This window comes from Heloderma suspectum, chromosome 1 (genome assembly GCF_057233095.1).
Source record: "Heloderma suspectum isolate Gila_16-S chromosome 1, 16-S_ref, whole genome shotgun sequence".
NCBI classification, from domain to species: Eukaryota; Metazoa; Chordata; class Lepidosauria; order Squamata; family Helodermatidae; genus Heloderma; species Heloderma suspectum.
In genome coordinates, this window is record NC_139458.1 from 144,956,780 (window position 1) to 144,978,078 (window position 21,299).

General features: G+C 46.5%; 1 protein-coding gene across 10 annotated transcripts in view; it reads left to right on the plus strand.

The window, feature by feature from the left end:
- The window catches only part of TNS1 (tensin 1), a 445,218-nt gene that overhangs the window by 379,555 nt on the left and 44,364 nt on the right, over positions 1–21,299 (plus strand). For 8 of the 10 annotated variants that reach the window (XM_084806321.1, XM_084806360.1, XM_084806351.1 and 5 more), the window contains 2 exons: positions 14,405–14,604; positions 15,782–15,920. In XM_084806321.1, the coding sequence (XP_084662447.1) occupies positions 14,405–14,604; positions 15,782–15,920 (339 nt within the window). Of the gene's footprint in view, positions 1–2,412; positions 2,500–14,404; positions 14,605–15,781; positions 15,921–21,299 lie in introns of all 10 variants that reach the window. The other 2 variants (XM_084806390.1, XM_084806397.1) reach the window with 2 other exon arrangements.

Below are 21,299 nucleotides of genomic sequence, written 5' to 3' on the forward strand. Positions count from 1 at the left end.
TCATTCTGCCCGATGGTAGGGCTGGCCCTGCTGGAGAGACATGGCAGCCCTGCAGAATGTTGTTACATTATGGGAGCCTTCTACCGGAGGGCCTTCTTCTTTTGGGCCAATAATCCCAGGGGATGTTGTGTCCTGGAATCCTGGAGGAAAGAATAGCTGAACCCATTGTGGAAGCACAAACCTGCACTCTGGGTTCACAGTTAGTATTAGGAGTCCCACCATCACAGAGTATGAAGTGAATCAAGAGATCTGGCAGGCACTAGAGAACAATAAGAAGAGAGTGTATGTGTGGGGTAGGGGGCTGGAACTGCATGGAACAAGCTGGGAGAGAGCAGGGGCTGGCATGTTATTTGCAATTCATGCTACTATAAATTGCCTGTTTGTTCCAAGGCGGGTATGTGTGGAATTTCACAGATCCTCCTCCTCCCTAGTTCTCACTGTCATGAGAACTCAGATTTCCTACGCAGCAGGGTGGGAGCAGCACTATAGTGATTAAGGCAAAAGACCTCTAGCAGGGCTTGCCTCACAGAGAAACCTAACCACCCCTCAACTACTGGGAATCCTGGTTGGCTCAAGAGATCCTGGGACCTAAATGGAAGCCCTGAAACCATTAGTATGATCCCACTGCGTCAGTGATGCCTCCAGAAGTTATTTTGTGAGTTTACCCACTCTCGGAAATTCCTATCCAAGCAACCAGCCAGAGTTGTCCCTGGACTGGTAGATATATATAAAATGTGTGTGTATCCTCTTTCTCTTGGAGATAGCTATGTGAGGAACCCCTCAAATTGCCCAGGACTCAGGGTTGATTAAAATCTGGTAGACTGTGAGTCCATAATTGATATGCAGGAGCAGGAGGCTGCATGAACTATGGAGGGCACGACTTCCAAACTGCCATTTTTGGGGAATATAAAACAATATTGCTCAGTAAAAACAATACACTGATTTGTCACTGCTGGGTGAAGCACAACACAATCCTTTCTATGTGTACTCAGAAGTAAATCTCATTGTGTTCAATGGGGCTTACTCCCAGGTAAGTAGGCATAGGGTTGCAGCCTCTATGGAAAATCTGCTGAAATGGGGCATTGGTGAGAAGACTGCTTTTGATATTAAAAACATTATACATGTAATACAAATATGGAGGCCAAGCCAGTTTGTCTCGTTTCCCCCTAGCCCCGCTCCAAGTTGTCAAAAATGGTACAGATAGGATTGATTGCAGAGATATGAACTTGTCGTTAAACACAAACACCCATACACACACTAATACCAAGACATTTTGAGCTGTCTCTGGTAGAACTATGGAATAATAACAGAATTGTATTAAATTGCCATGAAAACTTAGTCCTTGAACGTTGTTGCTACTTAATACACACACACCTGCCATCATGAAAAAGCATCCCATAAAGGCAGGACAGTGGCTAGAAAGAGAAGTAGCTTGAGATGCTGGTCCAGGACAAATGCAGGAAAGTTTGTCACGCTTTAACTGAGGCACAGGTTTTGCTATAATAGAGATACTCCCTTCCCTGTAAGAGAACATAATAAAAATAAGATTGGTTACAGGGCCAAATTTACATAATGACCAAATTTGCACAATGCTCAGATTCTTCCTATCACAGTGTCAGGTCTTTGGACAAGGTCACCTCCATTGGCCCTCCTTGCCACTGTCACAGCAGCAAGGGCAAGTGCAGGCTACTAGGCTGCCCTTCTCCTTGCTCTTGTCACTGAGCACATGCAGTGACAGATGAGCATGCAGCAATGGAGGAGGACCAGGACCAGGGGGCCCTGGAGGCCAGCAGTGGGCCCCTGCTGAGGTGTGGTGGGCCTTAGCTTGCCCCCATTGATGGCAACCTCGGATGCCAGCCCTGGTCTATCACACCTTTGGGCCCCTTGATCATATTCTTGTAATATTTCAGCTTCTGCAGTCCATGTCCAGCTTATTCTGTGAGTTGGGAGGGTCTTCCCTTATTTCCAGATTGAAAACTGAGGCCCAAAGACACTATACAGGGTAGATAACGATGGTCAGTTATGTCATATGTGTGTCTAAAGCCTCTTGAATACAAAGGACATTAGACACCTACATGGCATTTATTACCTCAGAAATCATACTGCTGAGATTAGTCTACTCACCTAAGTTCCGGTTCCCATGGAAGAGGTGGTAATTAAATTAGTCCATTGGTGTCTCATATTATAACCTCAACCCTAACCCACACCCCCGATCACAGTGTCTTTAGGCCTGGGGCAAATCTCCAACTAATATTTTCTCTTGTGTTTCCCCCCCACCCTTTCTCTGTGTGATGTTTGTTCTGTCTTTGATTACTCTCTCACTCTCCGTGATGGATTTTGTTTCATCCTTGGTTGACCTTCTCCTGCTGCTCCTCTACTCCTACCCACCCTACCTCCGTCTCCCCCTGTCAGAGTACAACGCCAAACTCCGGGACATCCGGAAGAGCATGAAAAGCCCCCATCCTCCTCTTCACCGACAGCGATCCTTCTCCTTTTCTGGTTTGTTCTGTTGCTGCTTTTCCTCTTCTTTCTCTCCAGTCTTCCTCCCTACCCTAGATCTCCTGCATGGTTGCTGCTTCCCTTGCTGTTGCATGGACACTAGATCAGAGAGTTGGGGCTTTTTTCCACACTGGGAGACTGGAAGCTATTGTGCAGCTATTTAGAGTCCATTCCAAAATGGCACCTTCAAAACCTAGGGCAGAGGTTTATCTCCTAATTTGTAGAAGAAATGGCACGAAGAATTTATCTCCAGCTTCTAGGATCGGCCCAATACATTTTGCTGACTGAGTCAAAGAACAAAATGGTGCCCCCTCCCATTCAATGTACAAAAGCCAACTGCACTGGCAGTTGAATGTCTCTACAATCCTGGCAATAGGAGAGTGTCCTCCACTGCACCTGAAGGCAGCAGGCTACCGATATATGAGAATTTCATTTTTGATTGCAAAACATGCGAGCATACCCTGTCCAAAGCTCCGAATGTGATCCCAAGCATGAGCATGCTTGTCCACCCAAAATGTTCGCAAATTGCCAAACGTGCTCATGTTCAATTTGCACAACTTTCCCTGTTCAATTTGTGTAAATTTCCTAATTTGTGCAAATTTCTCAAGTAGACTGAATCAGCCCTGCCTTAGTCTATAAAGTTACACAAATTAGGAAATTTGGGCAAATTTGCACAAATTTGGGCAAATTTGATGGTTGATCACTGCTTGGTTTGTGCAATTTTCCCATTCACGCAGAGTGAGGCGCGAATGGGAATCAGGCATGAGACAAGCAGCGAGATGATGTTTGGAGAATTCTTGGAATCTCGAACATTGCTCATTCACCCATCCCTACGCAGGTCAGACTGTGTGGCACACACAGGTCTCTCCTCCAACACCTTGCTGCCATCTTGCAGCATCTCCTTGGATCCTCAAGTTCTGATCAACTTTCGCCCAGTCTCAAATCTGCCATTTTTGGGCAAGGTGATTGAGCGGGTGGTGGCAATGCCGTTGAAGGCACACTTGGAAGAAGCTGATTATCTAGACCCATTTCAGTCGGGCTTCAGGCTTGGGCATGGGACAGAAATATCCTTGGTCGCCTTGGTGGATGATATGAGGAGGGCTCTGGATAGGGGTGAAATCTCCTTCCTTGTTCTCCTCGACCTCTCAGCGGCTTTTGATACCGTTGACCACGGTATCCTCCTGGACTGCCTGGAGGGGTTGGGCATTGGAGACACTGTATTGCAGTGGTTCCGGTCCTTCCTCTCCGGCAGGTACCAGAGGGTAGCACTGGGAGAGGAGGTTTCGGACCTGTGGCCACTCACTTGTGTGGTGCCACACTGTTCCATCCTCTCCCCGATGCTATTTAACATCTATGTGAAGCCGTTGGGGGCTATCATCAGGAGGTTTGGGGTGCAGTGTCATCAATATGCGGATGACACGGAGCTCTACCTCTCATTCAAATCTTCACCAAGGTTGGCCGTAGAATCCCTGTCCAAATGCCTGGAGACGGTGAGTGGCTGGATGGGGAGGAATAAGCTGAAGCTGAACCCTGACAAGACTGAGGTATTTTGGTGGGAGACAAGAGGAGGCTGGGGGATGTTGACCTGGTGTTGAATGGGGTACGGCTACCCTTGAAATCCAGGCCCGCAGCCTGGGGATCATTTTGGACTCCCAGCTGTCCGTGGAGGCTCAGGTGTCAGCTGTGAGCCGGGCAGCGCTGTATCAACTCCATCTGATATGGCGGCTGTGCCCCTTCCTTCCCGACCATCTGCTCCCATCGGTAGTACATGCCCTGGTCTCCTCTCATTTAGACTAGGGATGTACGAAACACCTACCTGGCTCCACGCTGGGCAATCCATGGTTGGGGGGAGGCGCTCCGTCCCTCCCCCCGGAATCCTCGATGGGGGGGGGAGGCGATCCAGTCTCCCCCCCCCCGGAATCCTGCCTGGCCAGCTCCGCTCCGTGGCCAAGCCATGGAGCTGCCGGCTGGCTCCAGCTGCCCGCAGCCGGACATCTGGCCACTGGGCAGCCCTGCAGGGACACAAATGGCGGCTGCCGTAGCTGCCGCCATTTGCGTGCTTGTATTGAGCTGTGATAGGCTATGTAAATACTTACGTAGCCTATCATGGCAGGGGGAAAGAAAACCCAGTGTACGCAAATGGCGGTAGCCGCCGCCATTTGCGTACACTGGGTCCCCCCCCCCGCCGTGATAGGCTACGTAAATACTTACGTAGCCTATCACAGCCTCTGCAGGGATGCAAATGACTATTTGATAGGCTATGAAGAGGAGGAAGCGAATGGTGGCTGCAGGACGGCCGCCATTCGCAAAGCAGCATGGACAGAAGCAGGTAAGTGCTCCGTTTCATACGCCTTTCGTGGGGTGGGGGCGGTGGGGACTTCGTCCCGCGCGCCTTTCGTGGGTTGCGGGGGCGGGGGCTTCGTTCCACGATGGATTTTGGGGGGCTGAATGCACTGGCATTCGGCCTCACCAAGATCCGTCGTGGAATTCTCTGACATCCCTAGTTTAGACTACTGTAATGCGCTCTACGTGGGGTCACCCTTGAAGACAGTTCGGAAGCTGCAGCTGGTACAGAACGTGGTGGCTTGCCTGATTAAAGGCAACCGCCGGCGAGATTACATCACTCCAGTGCTGAAGGAGTTGCACTGGTTACCAGTTGTTTTCGGGGCCAAATTCAAGGTGTTGGTTTTGACCTTTGAAACCCTATATGGTTCCGGCCCAGCCTATCTTAAGGAGCGCCTCCAGCAACACCAGACAGGCCGCTTAACAAGATCAGCCTCGGATGGCCTTCTCTCTGTCCCATCAGCCAGGACAGCTACACTGGTGTGGACGAGGGAGAGGGCCTTTTCTGTGGTGGCCCCCACTCTGTGGAACTCCCTCCCTAGGGAACTCCAACATGCCCCCTCTTTAATGAGCTTCCACCGTGCATTAAAAACATGGTTGTTCAGGCAGGCATTTGGGGTGGGTTAGGGTATTTTAGAAAACGTTTTTATTGTAGAATTTTATTCTTTTAAACTGTTTTATTATATGCTGTACATTGCCCAGAGTAGCTGGGTGACCAGCCAGATGGGCGATTAATAAATTTAATAAATAAATAAAAATAAATAAATCTCCTGCCTCACTTTGCAGTATGGGAGGGCCAGCTCTCTCAGCTCCTTTTCAGCATTGCAGATGATCTCAGACAGTACCAAGTCCCTTCCTCACAAATGTCAGCTGTGTGTTCGGCTGTTCATCAGGAATCCTCAGAGTTACCTGGTCCAAAGCTTTGTGTCTACCAGGACTGGACTCTAAATACAGCCTTGTTGTACCCCCAAAGCTCCTTATTTTTTATCATTGGTGCTTCCTCCCCCCACCCCCATTGCTTAATGAGCTTGTTGGTGTACTCATTTGCTACGTGTGATGCTCATCTGTGGTGTGTTCCCACTTGCAAAAGGACCATGTGGAGTGGGGTGGCTTGTTTATCTCAGTGCATACCACACTCACCACTGCTTTGTTGTTGGCGCTGCATCAGTCTCTTCATTAATGTCAAGGGGAGGAGTCTGCATGGATAGGAGGGACTTGGTGAGGAGGGGTAGTACTGAAGGCCAGGAATGGGAGAGCCACTTGCCATAGAGCTTGGCCACATACCAAGGTTTATTTAAAGGGCTGTGTGTGTTGTACAAATATCACTTGAGTGTTTTACTTCAGATCTTTCCACTGTGTCTAACAGCATTGACTGGAATCAGGATAGGGGCTTCCAGTTCTGCATGGCATGGACTGAGCAAGTGGGTGTGTAAATTTTTGGGGTCTTATTCATCAGGTTGCTCTGGAGAAAGGAGCCTATCAATGGATTTCAGATGTGTGGTTGCTCTGTAGTGGCCTATTACATGGATGGTATTCATGGAATGGGAGCTCTGCTGAGAAGATCAAGTTTTTACTGGAAAGATGTGGTCAACAGCAAGGGCTCCTGGATGCTGTTTGTTCATTTTGGGGCTCTTTCAGTGGTGCAGCAGCCTCTGTATATAAAGGTTGACAAGCATTCTCTCACTGGGGTTAGGACTCCTTCTGAAAGTATTGCCAATCGCTATATCTCAAAAAGTATGGGTTGCCATTCTAAGAGAAGGTATTGTATGTTGATTTAACTGTTCCATTTGCCCCAATACAGGATACTTGGGTCTTCTGAATCCACCCTCCTCTCTCCCTAAAGGTTTGGAATTCGTGCTCCTGTAAAATTTCACAGAGCTTTGGTTGACTTGGACACTGCCTTTCACTCCTCACCTCCCCACTGCCCAGAGCCTAGGGAAAATATCCCATTGGGCAGGGATAGCCAACCTCTAGATGTTTTGGATTACAACTCACATAATTCCTGTCCATTGGCCATGCTGGCTGGGGCTGATGGGAGTTGTAGTTCAAAACATCTACCCCTGTCATAGACTTTGCCTGTCTCACATACTGCTCCGGGATTAATGTTGTATGCTTGATAGCCTGTCACGTATGGTCTCGCTTTAGAATGATGGCCTACAGTGTCTGTATACAGTGCCCAATTAATCCTAAGGGAGTGGAATACGCATACCATAGCATGTCACCCTGGAAAGAGAACTGTGTAGATTAGAGGAATGGGCTCTTGTGCTTGCATGTGCTACTTCACTGCTTTTGGGCCCTCTGCACACAAGCTTTATAGGATGTTGTTGGAATGGTGAAGGAAGCAAAAATCCCCCATCACCACCTACACATAGTTAACTCCACCATCACCCACTGTTGAGATGAAGAGGTGGAGTCAGTGCTAGTGTATAAATTGCACTATCCCCCTAAGTTCCCTTCACATAGAGCTAGCAGCTGCTGTTCTGGGAGGCATTATTCTTCCCCTGGGGATCAAAGTGTGATTCAGCCCAAACCCTAATTCTGTCCATAACCTTGTGCCAGTCAGATTAAGATTGTGGGTGCCTGGCTTGGCTGTTACCATTTTAAGCCTGAGCTGAAAATTTTTAAAGCCTTCATAAAACAGCAGGGGGAAAATAATTTCTCCTAAGGCATCATAATGTTCTAAAATTGGAAGAGATTTTTGTTTGTTTGATTTAAATGGAGGAGCTTCTTAATATTCCACAGGGGTCTCCCAAGAGGCATCTCCTTGCAATATACCCAGTGGGGATGTCATGATTTGAGTCTGATAAAGCATGATTTATTGGGCTGAGAGCAAACTGTGCAACTGCACCTTCCTCTTCACCCCTCCCCTCCCCTCCTGTGCCTGGCTTCAGTGCTTCTCTCCTGGCTTGTTAAGCCGTAGTTTCCTAACTGTCCAAACCAGGTTTGTAAGCAGAGATTAAGCCATATTTTCCTAGTTTAGACCTCACAGGAAACCAAGAAGCATGAGGACATACAGCTTGTTTTCAAACCAAGAAGCCCTCCTTTATCAGACCAAGATTACAATGTCTGAACAGAGCTTTAATATTGCTCTGGGTGCAAGCCCATTAATATGAAACCAGACCCAAAACTATACTAAAGAAGGAATGTTTACTATGTGCACAAGTGTGGGCTTGTGAGTTAGGCCTCTGTGTTTTCATTTGTTGTGCATAATATTTTCATTTATCATTGAGAGCGAGGCATATTGCTGCTGGAATATTTGGCATTTCCTCCAGAAGGAGAGAGGAAGCTTTGATACAAGACTTGCCCATTTTGCACAAAAGGAAAGCTATACTGTGAAAACATAATATATGCTGCCTAAAATCTGTACAAAGTCAAGTAATATAACATGTAATGACTCAGTCAATAGTTCTTAGCTATGATAATTAAATGGAACCTCCATGTTCAGGTGAAGTGTACCTCTGAGTATCAGTTGTGTGGGGGCAGACAATGACAGATTCCTTCATGCCCTGCCTCTTGGCTTCTAGGAGCATCTATCTGGCTGCTATTGGAAATAGGATGCTAGGTTAGATGAACCCTTGGTCTAATCCAGCTCAGACTAGACATCATCCCCCCTAAAGGTCAAAATAGGACACAGGTTGCACAATGTTTGTTTATGCTAATTTATACGTATAGATGCAAATTTAGAAATAATTGCTATAATTTAAATAGAAATACAATACACTGGGCCCCCCAACTGGGGCATAGGCCTTAGTAGGTGCCCCTTGATGCCCATACTGGGTGTCTGTTTTGTACCTTAAAAGGAACTCATGGAGGAAGGGAGAGAAACCTTCCCACTTCCTTCCCCAATTTTCCTTGCTGCACCCATAGGAACATAGGAAGCTACATCATACCAGATCAGCCTATTTGTCTACCTGGGATAGAATTCCCTATTCCTTACTGGCAGCACCTCTCCATGGTCCCAGGCAGAAAGTGCTTTCCATCGTATCCTACCGAGCCTTTTTTAAATGCAGACGGCAAGAATTGAACCTGGGATTGTCTGAATGCAAACCATGTCCTCTACCCACTTCCTTACATGGTCCATTGCATTCAGCAACATAGGAAGCTGCCGTATACTGTGTCAGACTATTGGTCCATCTAGCCCAGTATTGCCAACACTGACTGGCAGTGGCTCTCCAGGGTTTCAGGCAGGATCCTTTCTTAGCCCTATCTAGAGAAGGCAGGGATCGAACCTGGGACCTTCTGCATGCAAAACAGATGCTCTATCACACAGAGCCATATATGGCCTCTCCACTTGTTCCCTCTTCAGTTCAGTATCAGAGCTGGGCAAACTAATACTTCAAGTGCTGGAACACAGCGAAATAGTCCCAGAGTAGGAGGAATGGTTTAATTTACCTTATATGTGAATTCCATTTTATATTAAAAGAGAAAAGAAAAGAGATCCTCCCCCCTGCCCCGCCCGCTTTATATGTGAACACACAAGTAAATAAATACGTGTGGCTTGCCGCACCATGTGTACTTTGGCCTTGGTAGGTAGAACCCTCCAGCCCACATGATTCACCTTGAAGCTGTCCCCAAATCCAAAGTTTCACGATGACACTTGTTGGATTTAGTTTATGCTGTGTGGAAACCATTGTTTCCTTGCGGCTGAAGACCCCTGCTGAAGGTTACAGGAGATGGTGGCCTCGCCCTAAGGACAGGACGCCCTGGATGTCTCAGCTTAGAATGCTGCTAACAAATATAGCTCAGAAGGGCAAGAGTGCCAGAGATATAATTCACTGAGTGGCACTTTGCTAGTGCCCATCTTTTTTCTGCTTGTCCTTCCAGCTAGCCTCGTCACCCTGAGCCAAGGCGTCGCCACTGTTGGCTCTGAAACACTGATTCCGTTCTTCCTTCCTTCCTTCCTTCCTTCCTCCATCCATCCACCCTCCGCTTGAAAGGGAAGAGAGAAACAAAGCATATAGAGGCAGGGGAAAGTTAAGCATTTCTACAGTCCGGTCAAGGAGAGAGGATTGAAGCCTGGTGCAGGAGACATTTGAAATGTGCCTGCAGCAGCAATCCGGAGGAGATGATGGTAGCCACTCTCCTGACGTGGGAGTTCATTGGAATGCATTGCATCAGAGGGCATTGGCTTCCTTTTCAGGCGTTCCCTGCACACATTAGCAGAACCATTCTGATCTTTGCTCCCATTGCACTGGGCATTGACCTTGCCTGTGCTTGCCTCACTGCTTCCAAATGAGTTTCCCACTCAAGCCTCCACTGAGGCTGCAGGCTTCGCGCTCTCTTTTCCTTCCTCTTTACCCTGATCTCCTCTCTCTTCCTGAAGAACAGCCTTGTGCCTTCACTCAAGGTCTCCTGGCACTGAAAGCTGGTGCCTTGCTTTGGTTTTGTGTTCATTACATTACGTTCAGCATAAAACTCAAAAGTTGCAAAGGGTTCGTGTTGACCTTCAGGCTTGTGCCAGCAGCTGCAAAATCAGGGTTTTAGAAAGGAAGCCAGTTTCCATCCATCCGTCTCATGTTGATGCCAGATGATGTGAGTATAAACAGAAGGGGCATTATCTCTGCAAATGCGCCACTCTCCTCTTCAAAGAAAGCGTCATGGTCTGGAGATAGGTGGAATGGATCAAGATCCAGATTCTGATGCTCCTTGCTGGTTCTTTTCCAGCTCTATGATTTTATAGTGGATTTAAAACCAGCCAAATAGCAATCCTTGCAGAACACAATCTGTCTCCCTTTTAATATGCTGCTGCTTTACTTAACAATGTTACATGTGATACTGCTTGAGCCCTCCACTCCTTCAATCTGTGGATTTTCCTTTGTTCTGAATGTTACATTTTGGTTGCTTCTGTCACCATGGATTCCAGCTCCCTCCTCTTTCTTTGCCTAAGTAGGCTTCTGTATTGGGAATCACCAAGTACGGCCCCAAATCTGTATGTTCCCACTTCTCCTCCCTCCCCGCTTTTTTTTGTTCTCTTAGCTATGTGAAAGGCAAGGCTCTCTGCAGCTGAGGAAATGGTGTAGCTGTTACTAATCAAGGAGAGATCCAGATTCGCTGAGGAGCTCAAAGGTGGTGTGAAAATCCCATGAGCTTGCTCTTATGAATTTCTCTAAAGGATGTGTCCCAAGATGTCACCTTCTTGATAGCCAAGTGCCTTACCGGGGGGGGGGGGGGACGGGGGACACATACACACATCTAAATGCGTTTGAGAGGTGGTGTGCCGGAGGGGGGATTAATTGCCACTTACATAAATTAAGAGAAAGAGGTGGGCTGCATTGTGATCCAAATTCCTGGCTCTTTTCCCCAGCTGGGGCTTGAATGGCTGAAGTGTAGTATCTCCAAAGATTGTGTCTGCAAACTTTAAGAAATGGGGTGAAAGGAATCTACCTGCTAGTGAGTGACACCTCTTCCTAAAAGACATCTAGGCTTGTAAGAAACAGATTGTTGTATGGCCTCATAACGGATGACATTTTGGTGTCTCCTGCTTGCTCTGACCGCATGTGTTCTTGGCCCTACCATTTATTGCACAGCAGCAGGGCACATTTTGAATTGTTGCAGGTGCTGTTCCTAGCAACTCCATGCTAACAAAATCCAGTAGTGCAGATGGACCTTGTGGTTATGCATGCACTGAAATCAGAGATTCCCTTTGACATCAGAACATACTGGAGAAAAAACATACCTTTTCGCTAGGCGTATCTACACAACAGATTTTAACTAGTGATGGTTGAGCTTCCCTGGGCTCAGTTTGGAATGGGCTCATATAAAATGAATTTGGGCTTGATTCAGATAAGACCCAAATGAGCTTGTTTTAAGCTAGGGCTTAGTCTGAGCTCAAGCAGTCTTGTACTCTCAGGGCTAAAATAACATTACTTTATATGTATGTCTAGCAGCTACGTCTTTTTTTTCTTCATTTTTACTCTACAGTAAGCACAGGGCCCCTGATCCAGATTGGGATCCTAGCATGGGGAGTAGGAGGGGGGCTTTTAAAGTCTGGATTGCCCCCAGCAGCTACTCTAGAGTAAAAATGAAAAAAGAGAGAGACATAGACCCACATTTAAATTAATGCCTGTTTTGGCCCCTAGTGGTGTCACTGGGAACATGATGAGTCCTGGAGGCCTTCCAACATCTCACAAGCCCCTTTCCCCACAGCTTATCAGGAAGCAGTGAGGAGAAGGGTCTGGTCGTATAAACTTGATTAGGCCATAAAATACTGCAGCAACAATATCTTGGGCTTCTTGGCTGGTTCATACGTTTAAAAGTAAGAAAATTTTGTCTGTTGGAGAAATCTACAACAGATTCAAGTGAGTTTGGATTTCTATGAATCTGATCTGCAGATTCTGCAGCAGAGCAGCATTTTCTGAGTCACACAGACCACTTTTACAGACCAAACATTTGTGCAACTGCATATTAGCACTAATGCGAATTAGTGCAAGTAGAATGAAATTCTGGTTAAAAAAAAATCTGATTCTATCAGTAAGCAGATGACAGAATGAAAGATGCCTGATAGTCCATGAAACACAGACAGAATGGATTTGACAAAATCTGTACATCTGTACTGGCACCCACTAAAGGTTCTCCAGAGTTCCAGAGCATGATAAAGGCTGCTGTAGCAGCCCTTCTCAATACTGTGACACAAGGTAAGTTTCAGAGGGAAAGGGAAGGGGGGAGGCACTGTGGTGGCAGGGAAGGCTGGTGCTGGGGCCAGGGTGGGGCCAAGATACTCATGAGCTGAGCCTAAACTTTAGAAGAGGTGGTGATTAGCTCAGAAATTCCAAATTAGAGAAGTTTGTACTCTGAACTCCCAGTTCCCAACTTTGGCAATAACACTGACTTAAATTAGTTTAATAGTCTGGGAATGGTTGTTTGTTTGTTTGTGTGTGGGGGTGGCGGGGGCAGGCTTATTTATTTATTTAAAATTATTTTTAGGACATGAGTGGGAGAACTCTTAATTACCTCTCTCTTGCTTTTTTTTTTTTTAAACATAATTAACATAACGTGTAGTTTGACCCTTAGGAACCTCTAAGAGAGAATTCGTAGCACCTATATCAAATAAAAAGCCCTTCAATACATTCATGGAAATAATGGCAGTTAACTGCTATAAAACCAAGATATGTTTGCAAGGTAGATATTAGGCACTGAAGAACCAATTAAATATGTCACAAAGCATGTATTGATAACCATTGATTCAGAGTGTATTGGCAGAGAAGGATTAGCAAACAAATCCATTATAACGATAAGTACTGGTATACACCAACTAAGGTGTACAGGAGGACAACACTGTCAATAGCTACTAGTCATGATGGTTATATATTACCTCCAGCTTCAGAGGCAATATGCCTCTGTATACCAGTTGCTGGGGAACATGTGTGGGAGGATGCTATTGCACTCATGTCCTGCTTGTGGGCTTCCCAAGGATCTGGTTGGCCACTATGCAAACAGAATCCTGGACTAGATGGGCCTTTAGTTTGATCTGCACAGCTCTTCTTATGTTTGTAAGGTTGTCTGCACATGTGCAAGACAGCATCAGGCCTTTACAACAGGGGTTCTTGACCAGTGGTTCTCTGCCTGAACTGCTGGAACCAATAACTTTGAATGGTACGTTCCAAGCAGTTTAGAGTATCTTAGATATCTTTACCAGGTCAAGTTGGCCAGTGGCCTTTTTGCTTTCCCCTTCAGCATGTGGCTTTGCTCAGTTGCTTGAGTCACCTGGAGCTATTCCTTCTGCAAGCACTTTCCCACTGCTTCCGGCTCAGTGTGGTCTGCATACTACAGGTGGATCTCTGGTGGGTTAGTAGGTAGTGAGTGGATGGTCATGACTTTGGGGGAAGGCTGGGCTAGGTGGATTATTAGTCCCATCCAGCTCTTTGTGCTGATTTTCCCGCTCTTGATTAATGCATCTACCTATCCTGCCAACCATTTCCCAGGGCATTATATGAAAATGTATTATATGAAGGCATGAAGATGGGAAGGCGGGATAGATCTATGGTGGAGATGTCCATGTGGCTGAAGGACATACGGCAACATCAGATGAATGGAAGCTGATCACTAAAACAGCAAGGGGGGCATTAAGATTGCCTGTCCTAAGTACAGCCTATCAAAATCAATGCCCTGGTTCATATGTTTAAAAATCTCACATACAGAGCAGCCCCCTGCCATAGACACGTAGGAGAAGTAAAGTATGACACAAGGGCATCCACGTCAGTCAGTGCCTGATCCTCCAAGCACCCTGCTTGGTAATCAGTCTCCCTCAAAAAGGGGTTGGGAAATCACACGAGCAGGGCTCACAGAATCAACATGGCGGCATCATATGGGGGATTTTTAAATGTTTGAACTGGGCCAATGCCATTTTAAGTTGTGCTTGCTGGTTTTCTCTATTATCTGCTAATGGAAAGTGAACGATTTGCCCATTCTCTTCCTCATTAATCAATTGTTTTATCCTACTGCTGCTTTCTTTCCAATGCCAGGGCACAGCCTAAAGATCTGAATACTGGCTCCTTAATGGAAATTCTAAATGCCTTAAGGCTTGGCACACCCAACCTTTCTCATATTGCAATTGAACTTTCAGGGGTACAGTCACCACGGGAGAAGTCGCCAGAAGAAACTGAAGCCCCCATCCGGAGACGTACCACCAGTGAAGGCCAGTATGAGAACAGTCCACAAGACTCAAATTCACCACGAAGCCCCACTGTTCGCTCTCCAGTTCACTGTGTCTCACCAGAGGTGGTCAGCACCATCTCTGCCAACCCTGGAGGAAGGCCCAAAGAGGTGCGCTTTTAAAAATGATCCCCCCCCCCAGCCCTTATTACTTGCATGCTTGGAAACACAGGTGGAAGTGCGTTTCTTTGGACCCATTGTTTGATGGTAGGTAGAGAAGGCCAGGGTGTTGAAGAAGGAAGAGTTTAAATGGGCAATGGTATGGAATAGGTAAATAACATGTGCATAAGGGGCCCTCCCCAAATATCCCTTAGGTGGAGATTCCACCTTCCGTTTTGGAGGCAGGTGTACTGTTTGAGGGCTGTGTGACATTGTCATGGTTGTTCCCCCTTCCAGCGTCATAAATGATGGAATACCAGCTAGAGCAGTGATGGGGAACCTCCTCCCTGTAGCCTGGATCTGGCCCTCAGGGGTTCACCATCCAGCCTACAAGCTTCTTTTGCTGTTATCTCCAAGCACTGATTTAAGATAAGAAGGTATTTAAAGGCAATTAACCTTGCAATACTCTGCAAAAAATCAAGCTGTTGCAGGCGGGTGAATTGTTGCATAGGACTGAGGTGTGCATTCCTCTGACTGTTAGAACAAGGGTGCAGGACCTTAGGCTCAGGGGACAAATCTTGCACTCGGGTACCTCAAAAGGCTCTGTCCCCTTTCCCCTATCCCTACTCCCTTTCCCCCAACCCCTAGTCATTTGGTGGTTTCCTAGCTTTTGTCCAGTTTTTTCCTCATTCTAAAAGGTTGAAGCTCCTCTCCTAAGGCTTAGTTACTGGCAGAAAGAGCTTTAAGCTAAAATATGCTGGGTTTTTTTGTACTTTTGGCCCCACCCCTTTTGCCTTTGGCCCCGCCCACCACTGGAATGCAGCCCCTGAGAGCTTGTCTAAAAAAAAATTTGGCCCTTGGGCTGAAAGAGGTTCTGCCCCCCTGTGTCAGAGGAACTCATGTTGCTGGAACTGGAAAGAGCCAATAACATTTCCTCCTACCCTTCCAAATAGTAGCAGAAATGTCTCTGAAATTAGGGGTGAGAGAAAGGGGGTGATAATGCGATAGAGGGAGCCAGAGGAGCCAGCAATTTAAGTGTTAGACCAGATCAGGGAGAAAGACATCTAGAAAAAAGAAAAACAAAAACAAGAATCCCTCCTTCTCATTTGCTAAGGATTTGTGAATGGGCAGGATGGTGGGATACTGAATGCTGATAACTGATTCTGGTTTTCTTCCCTCCCTTTCACAGCCCCATCTCCACAGCTACAAGGAAGCCTTTGAAGAGATGCAGGGGACCCCTCCAAGCAGCCCACCCTCCAGCGGTGGTGAGACCTCTCCCCCAACCCCTGCCTTCCCTGTCTCACCACAAACCCCTTACAGTAACCTGTGTAAGTTCTGTGGCTTGGGCCAGGGGATGGGAGAGGAGGTGGGGTTGATGGGTGGCTTTGGCAAAGCCAGGCCTAGAGGCAGCCAGTCAAACCGTTCTCAGCTTCCCGACACCCACCACCATTTTAATTGCACTCTCATCTTCTCATTTCTCTCCATCTGCCAGTCTTGGCTCCTTGCCCCATCACCTTTCATCTCTGCTTGATGCAATCTTATCACGATGCCACCATTCAGTACACATCCCTTCACAATTATGATCACAACAGCACAGTTTTGCGACTCCGGGCATGGGGAGGGAGGGACCTAGAAGGTAGTTAGAGCCATTAGCTACCAGCGAGTAACGGCACCAGGGCCAGCGTCAAGGGTGAGCATGGTAGGGCACTTGCAAAGGTGCCCACTGACAAGGGCCCCCCGGAATTGCTCTTCCTCTTCACTGTTGCAGCTGGCTTGTTCACTTGCCTCTTGTTCTAGCCCAGAAAACAGTGGTGGTGAGAAGGAGGAGCAGCAGATGGCACTGCCTGCTTGCGCACTGATTCTTTGCCTATCAAGCAAGCAAGTGGTTGCAATGATGGAAGAGGCTGAGGAGCAACAGCAGCTGGTGGCAATGGTGGTGAGAAGGTAGACTCACTGAGGGTGGGGGCCCACTGAAGGTGTCTTGCCCAAGGGCCCTCCAAAACCTGGAGCCAGCTTGGATGAAGAAAGCCATATTTCTGGATGCCAGCATAAACCATAACAACCTAGGCTCGTACTGTCTTCTGCACCCTCCTTCTTATTATCCACGGTTATGACGGTTCATTATTGCTTATAAATATTCTGCAGTTAAGACAGAGCAGGTGTATGTAACATATGGCCTGCTAAGTTGTGTAACATATGGCCCACCAAGTGAAACCCACTAGCCATGTACAGTGGCCCATAGACTTGATAATCCTGTTTTTGCCATCTGCTTGGGATTGGAAGAATAGTGTTGTGTGTGTGTGTGTAGCGGAGGGCGGTCGTTAAACTACATTGTATGCCCGGTGGGCTGCATTTGACTTCATGCATGCCTATTTTAGAGAAACCCACCCAATATTTCATTGGGGCATAATACATACCTTCCAACATCTCCAGGAGGAAATAATTTAATTAGCCAGACTTGTGAAAATCTTGCTCACGTTAGCATGGACGGATATGCAAAGCTGGATTAACATGAGTGTCGTACATAAGTGTCCTTACATCCATCAGCAACACTGAATAGTTAATGCATCTGAATTCTGTCCTCTCTTTATAATGAGGCCGTGATTTATTAACCTCTTTAAAAACACTTACATAAGCAAACTTCCTTCCTTACTGAGGAAATATTATTCCATACCATGAAGACCCCCAGTGTATTTGTTTTACATGGGGCATATAAGTTGCTACTCTGGTCCTTGTTAATATGAACAAAGAATTCCCCATCCTGTGAAACGTCTGGCAGAATCAAGGACTAAATCAATAATTACATTTCTCTGACTGATACTTAAAATGTATCTGCAAACTCTTGTGCATAAGCCACAGAAAAACTTTGGCATGATCTTTCAGGGATACTCCGATCAGTGTGGGGTTCCAAGGATTTTTTGAAATTATTGTTTCAGGGGAAAACACAATCAACCCATAATACTACTTATCACACATCATTCAGTTTCACCACTACTAACATCTTTTCTAGACATCCAATCAGTTCCCCAAAGCTACCAAGTGGATCAGGTCTTCTGAGCCTAGTTGTAGAAAGTCCTAAAGGCAATGTATTTAAAGTCTGGACTTTTGGCATAGGGATCCTACTTTAGGTATTTTTTTCTGTGGCTTCCTCTGAGCCCTTTTCTATGGGGTGGGGGTGGGGGGCAAAGGCAGCTGTTTTCTGCAGGTTGGGAGGAAATGAAAATCAACCCAAACCCTAAAGACACACTTGAAATAGCTTTTCAGTAACATACACTTCCACAACAGGACACATGCTCATGCAGAACAGATGGAAGGTTGCCCCAGCTCTTTGTGTGGAAAGGTCTGCTGCTCTTCCATCCCAGGCACACAGCATTTAAGGCTCTTTGGGCAGTTCATGCTTACTATTTGCACAGCTGTATTGCCAAAAGCTCCTGGTTGTAAATTGGGACCAGGTGCACAATCTTTTTCTTTAAATAAAGTAAAAATTAAAGTAAGCACCATTTGGTGGAAAGGCAGGATTTAACGAATACAAATTAAGTGTGGTGCAGTGGTTAGAGTGTTGGACTGCGATTCAGGAGATCTGGGTTCTAGTCCCTGCTCAGCCATGAGGCTCACTCGGTAGCTTTGGGCCAGTCGCTGACTCTCAGCCTAACCTACCTCACAGGGTTGTTGTGATGATAAAGTGGAGAGGAGGAGGACTACATAAACTGCCTTGCAAGAGGAAAAAGGCAGGATATAAACAACAACAACAACAATAAAATATTCCAGATATCACACTTTATTCCATATATGTATATTACAAAATGCATACACACACACACTGAATTATTAATGTCCTCTTTCTATTCTGTGTGGACATGGGTTTAGGGCATTTACTGCGTTGCACACCTGTTAATCCTTCAGGCCTCAAATGAAAGACAACACCATGTAGATTTGCTTAAAAGCTTGTAGGCTTGGCCATTTCAAAAAACGAAATGTTAAGGAAAGTTAATCCCCAAACACTCCCAGGATGGCAACAGCCATCACCAGTGGGTATGCTGTTTCCATAGCATTAATGGGTGTATGGGTGCTTTTGCAGCCCAAAGCTTGGAGAACCAGAGGCCAAAGTGGCTCATGTACATTTTGGTCTGTGGACCTCCAGGTCAGGAGATAAATCTAGCATCAGATTTATGTTGGCTTCGGTATGTGTGTTTGTATAGAGATACAGTTATGTGTCCAGTGACATGCACATACAGCATTTGTGTATTTAGATCAGGGGTAGGCAACCCGGTGCTCTCCAGATGTTTTGGACTACAACTCCCACAATCCCTGACCATTGTGGCTGGAGCTGATAGACATTGCAGTCCAAAACATCTGGAAGGCATCAGGTTGCCTTCCCTTGGTTTTGATAATATTTTAGTGTTGCTTCTCCCTTTGGTAGACCAAATTTGAAGTTCTGTCGGGCTGACATAGAGCCACTGTACTCCATTCAGCTGAGGCAGTAGTTACACTTACCTCAACTGTCAGATATTCCATCTCATCAGAAAATTCCAAAGGTAATATCTGATCTGTGATAGTCATACCTCACAACGAAGTTACAGTGCTATAGTTACAATATAATAAACATGCTTGTGTCAATAAGTTGTTAAAACATCCAGTATGTTTATGCCATGGGTGCAGCTGCTATAAACCTAGGCATTATAGGGTGTTACCAGGTGGAGGGTGCCTAGCGCTATCAATCAAAATGCATTGTGCAGCTCTTTGTCTTTTCCTCCTTAATGTTTTTTTTTTTTTTTTCCTGGCAAGAAAAAAGATGGAAGAGAGAGTAGGAAAACAGGGGAGGGTTAGAAACGGAAGATGACAGTCCAAGAATGAGGCACGGCATAAATCATAAATAAAATTTACATAATAAAGGCCTCATCTGGAAGCACCCCTAGTCCATAAATGTCTCAAGATGGTGTTGGTAGTAGCTCAGCTGTTTAAACTGTGGGACAAATCTGATCTTTAACTTCCTGTTGCATGCTCTGTCTTCTTTACTCTTCTAGTCAAGCATGGTTCTGACTGACTAACTCTTGATAACTTGGTGGTGGGTTTTTAAAGTAATAAATTCAGCTTTGAACAGTTCTGCCAATATTTCATCAGGCTTGTGCTAACATGGCTGAGTGTGGACCAACAGCAGCAAGCCAGTGAGCAATTGGGAAACAGAAAATATCCCAAAGAGGGTGGTAGGGAGCATCATTTTAAGAACAGATTCTAAACTGGATATTTCCCTGATGCTTCTAGAAGAGGGTAGCTCATATTTCCAAATAGGTCCAGCATTCTCACATTTGGGGGCTCTAGTCATTAGTAGCTATTGTCAGCTATCATATGTAGATTTTATGTAAGGTATTTCAAAAAGCTAGCTTTATTCTTCCCAATACGCCCTGAATCATAACACAGGTGTGTTGAGAGCACCAAGCTGAATGAGATTCTGAGAAGGAACAGCAACAAGTAGCTTAATGTCCTCTCCTGGTCCTTGAGGAATAAGGAGAATAGGACCAACCTTCTGAGCTTCACAGCTCTGTCTCCTCCACGCAGCCTCCTAACGTGGACAGAGCAAGGCCACATCCTCATCCTACTTCTTTCAAGGTTTACAAGTCCACATACTCTGTCAGGTTGCCCTGATTTTGTGCAGTCCACAAGGCTGACAGGGATGAATGCAGGCTTGCCTAGGCTGTGTAATGTCCGTAGAGAGCACTTCATTAGCTGTGCAGTACATGTCCTGGAGGACCTCAGCCTCTGTCAGAGAAACTTCCATGTTTTTAGGTGTACAATACAATTGCACTTGGCACAACGTCATTTTAACAAGTCCCATCCCATTACTTTTAATGGAATACATAGTCTGATCAGGGATGGGGAGCCTGCAACCCCCGTGCCTAATCTAGTCCATGAAGGTTCCCATCTGGCCCGCAGAGGCTTAGCTCCCTCCACAGGCTCTGCCTGCTCCCCTCCCCAAGCTCTACCCCCTGGTCTGCAGGCTACCAGGGGCTACCCTGGGGAGGGGGCAGGGAGAAGGATCCCCTTCTTATATCCGATCTGTGATTGGAGATAACCAGAGGATTCCCCTCTGCACACCACTCCCCCTCCCACTTGGGAGAAACAGGAGCAAAGCCGGCTGCACACTCAGCTGGGGCTTGCAGGAGCTCCTTCAAATGCCAGCAAATGCCATGTGGACAATGAGAAGCAGGAGCGAAGCCAGCTGTGCGCTCATCCAGCACTTGCAGGAGCTCCTGTAAGCACCAACTGAGTGTGCTTTGCTTGTCCTTCACCTTCCCTTTGCTGGAGTAGCTAAGGATAAGTGAAGCTGGCTCCCCAGATGAAGTGCCAACTGGAAGAACTCTGGCGAATGTGTCATCTGAGGACATAATGATATCAAGGGGTGGGGTCTTGTCTCCTGACATCATCTGGTCTGTGGGGAGGTCCAGAGGGGGGCAGTCCAGCCCCTGGAGCCAATCTGGTTCCCCACCCCTGCCATACATATTTACTCAGAAGTAATTCCTATTGAATTCAGTAGGGCTGACTCCCAAGTAAGAGTGCATAGGACTGCAGCCTGTGTTATGATTTGTGACTAACACTGATTGTATATGTGAAGACATGATCTGCGATAGCAGAGATAGGCATGCATTCTGGCTCTCTTGAGCTAGAACAATGATGTCTCAAAAGTCTTCAGCAGCCTGGGCCTGCTACCT